Here is a 15972-nt window from a genome sequence, read left to right as displayed (position 1 = left end):
GCATTCAAAAGGTGTAACTTGTACATTATATTTATTCATTGCACACAGACTGATGCATTCAAATGTTTATTTCATTTAATTTTGATGATTTGAAGTGGCAACAAATGAAAATCCAAAATTCCGTGTGTCACAAAATTAGAATATTGTGTAAGGGTTAAATTTTGAAGACACCTGGTGCCACAAACTAATCAGCTGATTAACTCAAAACACCTGCAAAGGGCTTTAAATGGTCTCTCAGTCCAGTTCTGAAGCCTACACAAACATGGGGAAGACTTCAGATTTGACAGCTGTCCAAAAGGCAACCATCGACACATTGCACAAGGAGGGAAAGACACAAAAGGTTATTGCTGAAGAGGCTGGCTGTTCTCAGAGCTCTGTGTCCAAACACATTAATGGAGAGGCAAAGGGAAGGAAAAACTGTGGTCAGAAAAAGTGTACAAGCGATAGGGATCACCGCGCCCTGGTCAAGATTGTGAAAAAAAAAACATTCAAAAATGTGGGGGAGATTCAGAAGGAGTGGACAGCTGCTGGAGTCAGTGCTTCAAGATCCACCACCAAGAGACGCTTGAAAGACATGGGTTTCAACTGCCGCATACCTCGTGTAAAGCCACTGTTGACCAAGAAACAGCGCGAAAAGCGTCTCACCTGGGCTAAGGAAAAAAAGAGCTGGACTGCTGCTGAGTGGTCCAAAGTCATGTTTTCTGACGAAAGCAAATTTTGCATTTCCTTTGGAAATCGAGGTCCCAGAGTCTGGAGGAAGACAGGAGAGGCACAGGATCCACGTTGCCTGAAGTCTAGTGTAAAGTTTCCACCATCAGTGATGGTTTGGGGTGCCATGTCATCTGCTGGTGTCGGTCCACTCTGTTTCCTGAGATCCAGGGTCAACGCAGCCGTCTACCAGCAAGTTTTAGAGCACTTCATGCTTCCTGCTGCTGACCTGCTCTATGGAGATGGAGATTTCAAGTTCCAACAGGACTTGGCGCCTGCACACAGCGCAAAATCTACCCGTGCCTGGTTTACGGACCATGGTATTTCTGTTCTAAATTGGCCCGCCAACTCCCCTGACCTTAGCCCCATAGAAAATCTGTGGGGTATTGTGAAAAGGAAGATGCAGAATGCCAGACCCAAAAACGCAGAAGAGTTGAAGGCCACTATCAGAGCAACCTGGGCTCTCATAACACCTGAGCAGTGCCAGAAACTCATCGACTCCATGCCACGCCGCATTAACGCAGTAATTGAGGCAAAAGGAGCTCCAACCAAGTATTGAGTATTGTACATGCTCATATTTTTCATTTTCATACTTTTCAGTTGGCCAACATTTCTAAAAATCCCTTTTTTGTATTAGCCTTAAGTAATATTCTAATTTTGTGACACACGGAATTTTGGATTTTCATTTGTTGCCACTTCAAATCATCAAAATTAAATGAAATAAACATTTGAATGCATCAGTCTGTGTGCAATGAATAAATATAATGTACAAGTTACACCTTTTGAATGCAATTACTGAAATAAATCAAGTTTTTCAAAATATTCTAATTTACTGGCTTTTACCTGTATATTAGGGCTGGGCGATATGGCCTTTTTTTAATATCTCAATATTTTTAGGCCATGTCACGATACACGATATATATCTCGATATTTTGCCTTAGCCTTGAATGAACACTTGATGTATATAATCACACCAGTATGATGATTCTATGTGTCTACATTAAAACATTGTTGTTCATACTGCATTAATATATGCTCATTTTAAACTTTCATGCAGAGAGGGAAATCACAACTAAGTCAATTTAGCAAAACTGTATTTATTAAACAGTTACTAAGCAGTGGCACAAACATTCATGTCATTTCAAAACAGAAAGTGCAAGATTGTCAGAGACATTTTAAAACAAGCTATGAGTGCACTTTTGTGCATGATGTCACTAAGATGACTTATCAAAACAACACTAAATTAAAGTGCACTTTTTGTACAAAACGCCACTACAATAGTTTAAAAAGTGCACTTTTGTGCATGATGTCGCACAAGATATTTCAATAAGTGTCAAATAAAAATGAACTCCATAATAGGAAATCAAATCCTTCGCTATGTGGTAGGTTCCTGCGGACGTTATCTCCTTCTGTTGTTGACTATTTTTTTCATACGGTGCTGATGTGGAAATGGTTGCCTCAGCATTTTGTTGGTGTGGCACTGAACGGAGATGTTGACATGCGGAGTTTCAAGCACTCCTTATTCTCTAGCGGGTGACTTTTCAAATGATGCTACAAATTAGCAGTAATGCTACTTTTTTTAGCAACGCTTCTGCCCCACACTTGACAAATTACGGTTGTCTGTTCGACATATTCCGGCTTGAAGCCAAATAAGGCTGAAACGACGCGTCGACGTAGTCGACGTCATCGGTTACGTAAATACGTCGATGTCGTTTTTATGCTTCGACGCGTCGCATATTTACGCCACACTGCCGTCATGGCGGAGCGCAAAGCAGATGATGCGAGCGGTGCGAGCGAGGGGAAAAAAGCACGCCAAAAGTCGTCAAAAGTGTGGGAGTATTTCAATAAACAAATGTATATAATTCGGCATTATTTCGGCCAGTTGGCTTATAAAATCAGAGCCGATCAGTTTACGTTCGCGCGCAGGTATAACGCGGCGCGCTCCTGTCTCATCTGCTGGTGCGCGAGCCCGGTAATTAGACCGCTGTGTCAAATCAAGGAGTACAAAAGACGCCAGCGCAGAGTGGAAAAAGGTTTAGTTCATTACAGATAACCCAGAGTTGTGCCAAAAGTATGTAAGATTTAATATTTCTCTTCGTGGGTGTGGCGCACCTGTTGCGCTGGTGAGATGGGAGGGGGGGTTGTGTGCATGTAGCGTGCTTAGTCTGGAGGCTAAATACACACAGTGTGTTATGTAACTGTTGTTTAGTGTTGATATTCTTTGCTTAGTTTGATAAATGTTGGAGCAGTTTGCTTCATCAGGAGGGTGAAGTCGCTCAATTTAAAGTGTTGGATTTAACTGTGTTGGTGAGGGCGTAGAAAAAGGGGCATTTTTCTACCAGTATACAGCGTTTAAGATTAAGTGTTTCACTGCTAAATTAATAATATATTTATATTGAATATGGATTTTAAATATGTATCTAAATAGGTGGTTAATTGGTTAGGTATTTATGTATTTGCATATAGGGTTTTCTGTTGCATTTATCTATTGTGTTTCTGGTGTTAAATGTATTTTATATGTATCTTGGTGCATTTATGTTGAGACAATTTATTTAAAATCTGTTTTAACTTAAAGGGAAAAGATGTGTCCATTTTCTTGCACTTGTTTAATGGTTAAGAGTTTGATAGCTAATTAATAGTTGTAAATTATGGGATTGATAATTGATTGATTTTTTACAGCATGTTAATCTTGTGGTGTTTTGTCCTTAAAGGTTTTTCACCTACTAAAGAAGCTAAAGGCTACTAAAGGCTACTAAAGGCTACTAAAGACAGCTAATGACAGCTAAAGAAACTAAAGTCTATTAACACTGCTAAAGACTGCTAAAAAGACTAAAGAAGAAAAAAGAAGCTGTTTCTTGGTTGGAAAAACTGTTGCAAACTAAAGGAAAATAAAAGGAAAAAGTAACTACGGTCTGGTCTTTTGAGTGAAATCCAGAAGCCACATTCAGCATTGGTACATCCCTTCAAGTGTGGGATAAGCACAGCGAAAAAAGCAAAACACTTGACAGTTGTTGTATGCACACTGTGTCGAGCGGAAATGGCCTATCATAGCAGCACAACGGCTATGAAGGAACATTTGAAAAGAAAACACCCGACAGCGTTCTTGCCATCACCATCAACTAGTCAATCGTCCGCGTGAGTATACATTGTCATCATTACACAAAATCATGAATGTGTCATTTGTATCTGCGTTGTAAATTCATAAACTAAAACACTGTTTCGCTCTGAGAGGCGCGTTTGGCATGCCTGTTCAGTGTTTACAAAGACGCGCTCCTCTTTAACGCTAACGTTAATTAGTTGTGCAAATACCTTTTACAACATTAACAGTTACATATACTATGTACAAACCAACAATTAACTTTCACTTTAATCATACTATCATTGTTGTGTTATTAAGCAAAATAAGCAATACTTTTACTTTTGTTGAAATGTTTACACTGTTACAGAATATTTCGTTTTGCACTTTTTTGTATTGGATGTTTATCTTTATTTTTGCACATTTTAAAGCAAAATAAGCAATACTTTTACTTTAGAAATGCTTATACTATTGCAGAATATTAAGATTTGCACTGGATGTTTACTTTTATATTTGCACATTAAAAAGCAAATAAGCTACTTTTAATTTTGTTAAATGTTAAAAGTTTTAAATGTTTACATTGTTACAGAATATTTTGTCATGTTGTTGTCAATGTTGACTGAGTGGCCATACTTTTTTTTTTGTATATAAAAGTCATGCCTTTTGAAAAAACTGGCCAACATTTATTTTTTCATCTTCATTTTAAATAAAAAATAAAATCGGTAAAAGGAAAAATAATCTATAGATTAATCGAAAAAATAATCTATAGATTAACCGATTAATCTAAAAAATAATCTATAGATTAATCGATAGAAAAATAATCGTTAGCTGCAGCCTTAAAGCCAAACCACCGCCAGACGATGGACCCCGTGCTGTTTTTCTTGGGAATTAATTCTTCTTCCTTCATTTGTTACCAGATTCGCACCTTCTTTCTCTCGTATTACCATTCACACCACAGCTAACGTTACCCATGTCGCTACCTCTCCGCTCCGCGAGGGCGTATATGTAAGTGACGTATGTAAGAAGGTGCGCTTGTTTAAGTCTCTGTGAGAAGGAGAGACAACAAAGAGTGAGAAACGCACGTAGAGTGATGCCCGCAGCTAAAAGCAACTGTCTGAGAACGTATACTCGAATATCACGATATAGTCATTTTCTATATCGCACAGAGACAAACCCGCGATATATCGAGTATATCGATATATTGCCCAGCCCTAATATATATATCAATTTATATATGGAGAGGTTATCAGTAGACCACGGATCAGCCTCCTCTTTGCATCAGTTAGTGACGTCTCCATTCAAGATGATCCTCTGCTGGTCTCCCAATGGACTGGACTTTCACATAAACTCGGGACCCGGGGTGACCACTCCATATGCATCAGTCGGTGACGTCACTGCGTCGCGACGTGTCTACATGCAAGAGGTTCCACTGCTGAGCCCACTATGGACTGGACTCTTACATTATTAACTGTCTCCACTCGGCATCCATTTCACCGGTCACCCGGGGGCAGAGGGGTCCCACATTTGCGGCCCCTTTCAAGGTTTCTCGTTGTTCCCTCTGGGTTGAGTTTTTTCTTGCCCTGATGTGGTATCTGATCGCCGTGGCTTGTGCAGCCCTTTGAGACTCTTGTGATTAAGGGCTATATAAGCAAACTTTGATTGATCATTGATTGATTTTATATATTTACTAGCTTAGATTTCACAAAAGGCTTCTGAAATATACTTTTAGACAGCACTGTTGTCAGGCACACAGAGCGCCAAAGCAGAACAGAGACAATACTTTGAATTAAGTCTCTCTTACATACTTGTCATTTCTGATGGATTATGCTGTCATTGTAACACTGATCCGTGTCTTCAATCCGTGTGGTGATCTAGAGAAGCAAACCTCACCAGAATTCACTCACAAACAGACCGAGACCCATCTCTCAAGCGCCCGGGTTCACTTGTTGTTGCACACAATGGGGTCTAAATGATGGCGTTCATACTTGACTAAATGAACCATACTTGCAGAACAAACATTAGAATTCCTTTGCACTCAGCCAAACATGTGGCAGTGGTGTGCATTTTAAAACGGTTGACAATTCCAAAACAATTAAAGGAGAAAAAGGCCACATTTGCTATTTTCTCTTGGTTTTTATTCAGTGATAAAAAAAAACTCCTGGTTTGCCACCAAAATCTGCCTTGAATAATGATGACACATCTCTATGCAAAGTTTTGCAGTATCATTTTACTTAAATAAGTACAAAGTCAGGTGCTGTGTGCTTTGTTGATGTTGACGTAAAAAAAATAAGTGTGTTAGTACGGTATTCATAAGCTTTTTTTAATCAAAATAGCCATTTTGCATCCTCTTCCACTAATAAACAATATAAACTATAACATAGTAGGGCTGCAGCTATTGATTATATTTGTAACCGAGTAATCTATTGATTAGTTTGTTAGATTAATCGAACAATCGGATAAAACACACTTTATAGCCTCAATGCATAATTAAAGTAAAATGATTGACATAGGTTGAAACAATAAAAATGTCTGTGCTTGCCATAATTGTATTTTTTTTCCCTAATAAACGCACAACATCAACATTAAAATTACAGTTTTAACATGTGTGCATTAATAAAAATGTGATTAAAAAAACACAGATAACGGCACCCACACACAATGTGCACTCATGTGCTCTCTATTGCAGCAGCCTTGAGAAACTCTGTCCATGTATTTTAAGCTCCGGGCACGCGATGCCGCCCGGATTTGATAAATTTACACTCGTTAAACAATTAATCTAAGCAACAGAATACAAATCCAACTTGTCCAAACTTGAGCTCAACATTTTTTGTACATACATATATGTATATATATATATATATATATATATATATATATATATATATATATATATTAAGGCTGAAACGACGCGTCGACGTAGTCGACGTCATCGGTTACGTAAATACGTCGACGCCGTTTTTGTGCGTCGGCGCGTCGCATATTTACGTCACTCTACTTTACTGTCATGGCGGAGCGCAAAGCAGACGATGCGAGCGAGGGGAAAAAAGCACGCCAAAAGTCGTCAAAAGTGTGGGAGTATTTCAATAAACGGCCTAATAATGTTGTTGTATGCACACTGTGTCGAGCGGAAATGGCCTATCATAGCAGCACAACGGCTATGAACGAACATTTGAAAAGAAAACCCCCGACAGCGTTCTTGCCATCACCATCAACAAGTCAATCGTCCGCATGCGTATACGTTGTCATTATTACACAAAAACATGAATGTGTCATTTGTATCTGCGTTGTAAATTCATAAACTAAAGCACCGTTTCGCTCTGAGAGGCGCGTTTGGCGTGCCTGTTCAGTGTTTACAAAGACGCGCTCCTCTTTAACGCTGTGGAGAGGCGGCGGCGGCGAGCGAGCGGCGAAGCGGGGCGCGCCGGGAGCGACGCCGCAATCGTGCCCAGGTGCGCGATCCGCGCAGTTGGAAGAGAAAAGACTTTGTGTAAAATTAAAAGATTGTAAACCTGGTAAAGCCGTCTGGCGGTCCTGAAAGAACCCCACGGCACAAGACGTGTCACAAACGCTAACGTTAATTAGTTGTGCAAATACCTTTTACAACATTAACAGTTACATATACTATGTACAAACGAACAATTAACTTTCACTTTAATCATACTATCATTGTTGTGTTATTAAGCAAAATAAGCAATACTTTTACTTTTGTTGAAATGTTTACACTGTACACTTTTTTGTATTGGAAATTAGCTTTATTTTTGCACATTTTAGCAAATAAGCAATACTTTTACTTTTGTTGAAATGTTTACACTTGTTACAGAATATTTCCGTTTTGCACTTTTTTGTATTGGATGTTTATCTTTATTTTTGCACATTTTAAAGCAAAATAAGCAATACTTTTACTTTTGAAATGCTTATACTATTCCAGAATATTAAGATTTGCACTGGATGTTTACTTTTATATTTGCACATTAAAAAGCAAATAAGCTACTTTTAATTTTGTTAAATGTTAAAAGTTTTAAATGTTTACATTGTTACAGAATATTTTGTCATGTTGTTGTCAATGTTGACTGAGTGGCCATACTTTTTTTTTGTAAATAAAAGCCATACCTTTTGAAAAAACTGGCCTACATTTATTTTTTCCTCTTCATTTTAAATTAAAAAAAAAATCGGTAAAAGGAAAAATAATCTATAGATTAATCGAAAAAATAATCTATAGATTAACCGATTAATCAAAAAAATAATCTATAGATTAATCGATAGAAAAATAATCGTTAGCTGCAGCCCTAATATATATATATATATATATATATATATATATATATATATATATATATATATATATATATATATATATATACACACACATACATACGGTATATACATATATATACACATATACATATATACAGTCGTGGTCAAAAGTTTACATACACTTGTAAAGAACATAATGTCATGGCTGTCTTGAGTTTCCAATCATTTCTACAACTCAAATTTTTTTGTGATAGAGTGATTGGAGCACATACTTGTTGGTCACAAAAAACATTCATGAAGTTTGGTTCTTTTATGAATTTATTATGGGTCTACTGAAAATTTGACCAAATCTGTTGGGTCAAAAGTATACATACAGCAATGTTAATATTTGCTTACATGTCCCTTGGCAAGTTTCACTGCAATAAGGCGCTTTTGGTAGCCATCTACAAGCTTCTGGCAAGATTCTGGTTGAAATTTGACCACTCCTCTTGACAAAATTGGTGCAGTTCAGCTAAATTTGTTGGTTTTCTGACATAGACTTGTTTCTTCAGCATTGCCCACACGTTTAAGTCAGGACTTTGGGAAGGCCATTCTAAAACCTTAATTCTAGCCTGATTTAGCCATTCCTTGACCACTTTTCACATGTGTTTGGGGTCATTGTCCTGTTGGAACACCCAACTGTGCCCAAGACCCAACCTCCGGGCTGATGATTTTAGGTTGTCCTGAAGAATTTGGAGGTAATCCTCCTTTTTCATTGTCCCATTTACTCTCTGTAAAGCACCAGTTCCATTGGCAGCAAAACTGGCCCAGAGCATAACACTACCACCACCATGTTTGACGGTAGGCATGGTGTTACTGGGGTTAAAGGCCTCACCTTTTCTCTTCTAAACTTTTTTTGTTATTTGTTTGACCATGACCGAAGACAAATTACCACTGTTTTTAATATTATTTATTCCAACTGTGTGCTTGTGTTGATTTAATTTTACACTGCTGTTTTTACACAAAATCGGCGATCGCAATGATTTAAGTCTGCTTATCAATTTTATACCAAATTGCAGAGGGAACTTTGCCAAACATGTGAGAATACACTACCACCTACAATAAAGTCTTGTTTTCAAGGGTAATTACCAATATGCTGTCATAGCACCAAACATGGCAAAGTATGGAGAGAAAGTGTTTTGCATTGTACCCATAATGCCTTGTAGTGGATTTATATGGGCGTGTGTTTAAATTGTGTATGGAGCTTAGACATTTTTATAATGTAATTTAAATATATAATATAATATAAATAAATATAAATTATATATATGAATAAAGTAGATCCCCTCGACTTGGTCAATTGAAAAGTAGCTCGCCTGCAGAAAAACTGTGGGCACCCCTGCCTTGTATGGTGTTATGCTATATTCTCTTTTAGTATCAACAAAAGCACATAAAAAGGACAGTGCATGTGTTAGGATTATTTCATTAAAAGCCTTGTTTCAAGGATAACCCTTAAACCAAATGTAACTGTTAGTAAATTCTGCTTGGAACATGTGCTTTTGTAAGGTCTGCAAACACAAACATTGAGTTTTTCCTCAAATTAACAGTAATCCAAGATGGTTTCTTAAGTGCCTTGAATACGTTTAATGGCAAGGATTTGTTCGTTTTAAGAGTGGTAAAGGTGCATTAGTAGCAATACAGGACAGTAAAATACTTTTCCCCCCCAACAAAACGTACACTTACAGTAATACAGTCTGTGTTGCTTTCCCCACAAAGGATATTATTGCTCGCAGAGATAAACACTGCTGACCATGCTAAGCTATGTCTTGGGGGTCTCCAGGGCACCAGTCATCTACGTTCCTGGACTTCCTGTTGCAGCTCCTTCCTGTATTTTTCCTCTTTGATGGCCAACACAAAAGATACTTTTATTCCACCCGTTGACGAGGCCGTTTTCTTGTTTTCTATTAGAGCAAAAATCTTGCAGGTACACAGTTTTGAAATGTTGTGTTATCGTTGACACTTAGTTTATATATTGAATGGAGGTATTTCCTTTGTAGTGTTAGATTTGACTAGCTTTTGCTGCAACCACTGATTACAAGTTTGGTTTCTTTTTTAGTTCCTTTCTGTCTGTTACTCATTGTGAGGACAAAGACGAAAACATGGATTCCCTGAATGTCCTTTTTTTCCTTCCGTGCGCATGCAGAGGAGATGACACGCATACTGGAACGCCTAGCTTTAGCACTCTGCACACACACTCCTCCACAGGGTCCTGTGTGACTAAAATGCTGCACGTGAAGCAGAGGTGTGTGGCGAACAACAGTGATGTGAAATGTGTGTTGTGCTACCAAGCCCATAGTGGACATTGCTAATCTTGTTACCTCATCAAGTAATGCTGATGAGAAGAAAATAGCATGCATCTGTCTAATATGTAGGCGCAAAATAGACACACAATATGAAGTGATAGTGGTGCATTCTGGATATGTTAAGATATAATCTTCTAAGTTTTTGAACTGGCGAAATTCATTGAAATGATGCTGTCTGAGTTACAATACAAAATCCAGTGAAGTTGGCACGTTGTTTAAATGGTAAATAAAAACAGAATACAATGATTTGCCAATATTTTTCAACCTACAGGATATTCAATTGAATAGACCGCAAAAACAAGATATTTAATGTTGGAACTGAGAAACTTATTTTTTTTTTGCAAATAATCATTAACTTAGAATTTAATGGCAGCAACACATTGCAAAATAGTTGACACAGGGGCATTTTTACCACTGTGTTACATGGCCTTTGCTTTTGACAACACTCAGTAAATGTTTGGGAACTGAGGAGACCATTTTTTGAAGCATTTCAGGTGGAATTCTTTCCCATTCTTGCTTGATGTACAGCTTAAGTTGTTCAACAGTCCGGGGTCTCCGTTGTGGTATTTTACGCTTCATTATATGCCACACATTTTCAATGGGAGACAGGTCTGGACTACAGGCAGGCCAGTCTAGTACCCGCACTCTTTTACTAAGAAGCCACGCTGTTGTAACACATGCAGAATTTGGCTTGGCATTGTCTTGCTGAAATAAGCAGGGGCGTCCAAGATAACGTTGCTTGGATGGCAACATATGTTGCTCCAAAACCTGTATGTACCTTTCAGCATTAACGGTGCCTTCACAGATGTGTAAGTTACCCATACCTTGGGCACTAATACACCCCCATACCATCACAGATGCTGGCTTTTGAAATTGGTGCCTATTACAGTCCGGATGGTTCTTTTCCTCTTTGGCCCGGAGGACACAACGTCCACATAGCAGAGTTTTAACTTGCACTTACAGATGTAGCGACCAACTGTAGTTACTGACAGTGGTTTTCTGAAGTGTTCCTGAGCCCATGTGGTGATATCCTTTACACACTGATGTCGCTTTTTGATGCAGTACCGCCTGAGGGATCAAAGGTCGCGGGCATTCAATGTTGGTTTTCAGCCTTGCCGTTTACATGCAGTGATTTCTCCAGATTCTCTGAACTTTTTCTTGATATTACGGACCGTAGATGGCGAAATCCCTAAATTCCTTGCAATAGCTCGTTGAGAAATGTTGTTCTTAAACTGTTGGACAATTTGCTCACGCATCTGTTGACAAAGTGGTGAGCCTGACCCCATCCTGGTTTGTGAATGACTGAGCATTTCATGGAAGCTGCTTTTATACCCAATCATGGCACCCACCTGTTCCCAATTAGTCTGTTCACCTGTGGGATGTTCCACTTAAGGGTTTGATGAGCTTTCCTCAACTTTCTCAGTCTTTTTTGCCACTTGTGCCAGCTTTTTGGAAACATGTTGCAGGCATCAAATTCCCAATGAGCTTATATTTGCAAAAAATAACAAAGTTCACCAGTTCGAACGTTAAGTATCTTGTCTTTGCAGTCTATTCAATTGAATATATAGGTTGAAAATGATTTGCAAATCAATGTATTCTGTTTTCATTTACAAATTACACAACGTGCCAACTTCACTGGTTTTGGGTTTTGTATATTGAAGTAAAATAATGTAAGTGTATGCTTTCCAATTTTTCAAATTAAAGCAAAGGCAAAGTGGGTGAGGCGTTATTTAGAAACACGAGTTACAACTTATGCCTTTTACTTGAATAATGATTCAGCGTGCATGAGAAAGTGGAAAGGAAACCATAGCTCTCTTTGACCACGTGGTATATTGCGCAATACAAGAACAAAAGAACTGATGTCGTCATAATAGTCAGGAGCAAATTGCTCAGTCAGAATTAATACCATACACAATAGAATAGCAACTCATGTAACACGCCTGAGTTTAACACCAACAGCTGACCACTCATGACACTTAAATGCAGCTCTTACTGTCTTGTGGAGTTCATTAAAAAACTACTGGTATCTCAGGAGGTTACCCACAGCCACTGCTGGTAATGCAATAAAAAAAAAATCTGATCGCATTATGACATGTTTTTCGTTATTTGTTTGACCATGACTTAAGACCTTTAAGCTTTGATGAATGCCAAAGAACATTTGATGTTTTTTGGTCATTGTTTGCAATATTGTTTACTTTCTAAACAGTATACTTTCTGGCCATGCAGATGAAGTACCAGACGAGCTGGTGGAGCCTTTCTACAGGGACCAGTACAACCAAGAGCACCTGAAGCCTCCTGTGGCCTGCTTGCTCCAGTCTGCAGAGCTCTACTGCCGTGCGGGAAGCTTGATCCTGCGCAGCGATGCGGTCAAACCTTTACTGGGCCACAACGCCGTCATCCAGGCTCTGGCCCAGAAAGGTTTGTATGTCACCGATCAGGACCGACTCGTGACAGAGAGAGATCTGACCAGCACGCCTATACTCATGGTGAGTGCTCATGCACTTGTATTATTATTTCCTACAACTAGCTAGGGCTGGGCGATATATCGAGTTTGTAAGATGTATCGATATATTTTTAAACAAGATATGAATTAAGAAAATATCGTGATATCGATATAATTAGTTTCACGTTAAAATTACCAAACACCGCTTATTTGTTGTGTTCCTTGTTCTCCCCCACACCCCACTCCCTCTCATGGGCTACTAAACCCCTCCCCTTTCTCCTTCCAAGACGTGCTTGGACGTATAAGAACGTCCATGATTGGTTGGTTGTTTACTATGATGAGTCACGATTGGTTGAGATTAGAGATGTCCGATAATGGCTTTTTTGCCGATATCCGATATTCCTATATTGTCCAACTCTTGATTACCGATTCCGATATCAACCGAAACCGATATATACAGTCGTGGAATTAACACATTATTATGCCTAATTTTGTTGTGATGCCCCGCCGGATGCATTAAACAATGTAACAAGGTTTTCCAAAATAAATCAACTCAAGTTATGGAAAAAAATGCCAACATGGCACTGCCATATTTATTATTGAAGTCACAAAGTGCATTATTTTTTTTAACATGCCTCAAAACAGCAGCTTGGAATTGAGACATGAGGAGGTTGAGGTGGGTGGGGTTGGGGTTGGGGGTGGGGGGATGTATATTATAGCGTCCCGGAAGAGTTAGTGCTGCAAGGGGCTCTGGGTATTTGTTCTGTTGTGTTTATGTTGTGTTACGGTGCGGATGTTCTCCCGAAATGGGTTTATCATTCTTGTTTGGTGTGGGTTCACAGTGTGGCGCATATTTGTAACAGTGTTAAAGTTGTTTATACGGCCACCCTCAGTGTGACCTGTATGGCTGTTGACCAAGTATGCATGCATTCACTTGTGTGAAAAGCCGTAGATATTATGTGATTGGGCCGGCACGCAAAGGCAGTGCCTTTAAGGCACGCCCCCAATATTGTTGTCTGGGTGGAAATCGGGAGAATGGTTGCCCCGAGAGATTTTCGGGAGGGGCACTGAAATTCGGGAGTCTCCCGGGAAAAGCGGGAGGGTTGGCAAGTATGACTGGGAGACGCCACTGCTCTGTACTTCTCCCTACGCCCGTGTACCACTCCGTACAGCGGCGTTTTAAAAGGTCATACATTTTACATTTTGAATGCTGCCAAAAATGTATGCCGAAGTGAGGAAGATCATAGCCGCACAATTAAGTCAAGTCACTTACTTGGCGCTGACCAGAACCATACGTGTGTGACCGGCCATTACATCGTCTACTGGGAATTAAAAAGTGCCTGCCTGCAAATGTATTTTTTACCTGAGTTTGATACATTTTGTATCATTTGCACAGCTATGTTATTTATTTTACGTAGAAATAATATTTTTTCTATTTTATTTATGTTATGTAATGCTGTGCTATCTTTTCTGTGCTGTTAATACCCATCTTGACAAACTGGGTTAATAAAAGTACCACTGACTGTTTACACTACAGTTGTCATTCACTTCAATTCCAGTGAATCTCGCTCAAAAATGAATATCTTTATATGTATAATTTCACCGGAAAATATAACGAGATATATATCGAATATCGAGTTTAAGTAAAAGTATATCTAGATAAACTTTTTCGTCCAGCCCTACATCTAGCTTATAAAATACATGACTTACCATGTAAGACGACCCTGGATATAAGATTCTTTCTCAAGATCCATTTCTGAAAGAACACCTTTTAAAATCAAAATCAAAGACAAAATAAAAACATTTGAAAAATCAGCGGGTCAGCGGCTACTATACATCTGTTCAGGTCACTAGTGTGTGCGAGTGACGGGGAGAAAGACTGACTAGCTTGGGGAAAAGTCGGGGCTCCATACTGCTGGACTAGTATGTGATTTTGGATGCTCAAATCAAAATGGTAATGATAATGTTAGCTATCAGAAATGTGCGTGATAGCTATAAATGGCCACCAGCTTGATAGTTTGCAGTTCCACACTGACACGACCAGCCACGCAACAAACTCAAAAGTAATTAGTAAGTAGTTTTGCAGTTCTTGACCTCCTTTGCGAGTTAAAGTTAAAGTAAAGTACCAATGATTGCAACTAGGTGTGGCGAAATTATTCTCTGCATTTGACCCATCACCCTTGATCACCCCCTGGGAGGTGAGGGGAGCAGTGAGCAGCAGCGGTGGCCGCGCCCGGGAATGATTTTTGGTGATTTAACCCCCAATTCTAACCTTTGATGCTGAGTGTCAAGCAGGGAGTAGAGTAAGTGTTGGCCATCAGATAGTTTAAAATTTCAACTTTGGTTATGTAAGAAAATCTTTAAACATTGTGAAACATCTTTTCTCCTTTGAATTCACTCCATCATATTCAGATGTAGTTTTTGACGATATTTCCGCCATGTTGTTGCAACCCAGCAATATTCAGGTCACGACAGTACAGAATAGTATAGTATAATATTGTATCATTTAACCCCCAGTCAGATGCTACTGTGTCTTCTGCACATAGTAAGTCTTCAAGTTCTACTATTAAACTGGCCGGCTTAAGATGTGTGATGCTGAAAGAAAAACAGCCACTAATGACGGGTTTCCTATAACAACTCATTACTGTGCAGTCTCTGTGCAATTGGAGTGTGCTGGGGCAAACATGCGTCATCCCACTTTAGGGCGGTAAAACATCGATGTTTTTTTATTTGATAAAACATAATAGTGACTGAGAGGGAAGCCTTATTCGTATTCCGCATGCTAAATCCTTAATGTGACAATCAAACATTATTATCCAATGCTAATTGTTTTACTAGCATATTGAGATCCTATGAGAAACACATAGGGCCTGATCTACTAAGATACCACCCACTATAAAATTGTGTGTACTATTAGTGGGCATGTTGCATGTGATCTACAAAACCCAAAACAAGAGAAGTTGGCACGTTGTGTAAATTGTAAACAAAAACAGAATACAATGATTTGCAAATCTTTTTCAACTTATATTCAATTGAATAGACTGCGAACACAAGATATTTAATGTTCAAACTGAGAAACTATTTTTTTTTGCAAATAATCATTAACTTAGAATTTAATGGCAGCAACACATTGCAAAAAAGTTGGCACA

General features: G+C 38.8%; 1 protein-coding gene across 2 annotated transcripts in view; it reads left to right on the top strand.

The window, feature by feature from the left end:
• The window catches only part of camsap2b (calmodulin regulated spectrin-associated protein family, member 2b), a 102787-nt gene that overhangs the window by 7541 nt on the left and 79274 nt on the right, over window positions 1-15972 (top strand). For both annotated transcript variants that reach the window (XM_061979745.1, XM_061979744.1), the window contains exon 2: window positions 12607-12866. In XM_061979745.1, the coding sequence (XP_061835729.1) occupies window positions 12607-12866 (260 nt within the window). The remainder of the gene's footprint in view (window positions 1-12606; window positions 12867-15972) is intronic.

Source organism: Nerophis lumbriciformis, linkage group LG19 (assembly GCF_033978685.3).
Source record: "Nerophis lumbriciformis linkage group LG19, RoL_Nlum_v2.1, whole genome shotgun sequence".
NCBI lineage: Eukaryota > Metazoa > Chordata > Actinopteri > Syngnathiformes > Syngnathidae > Nerophis > Nerophis lumbriciformis.
The sequence above is the reverse complement of the archived record's forward strand: the minus strand, read 5'-3'. Positions and strand labels throughout refer to the sequence as shown.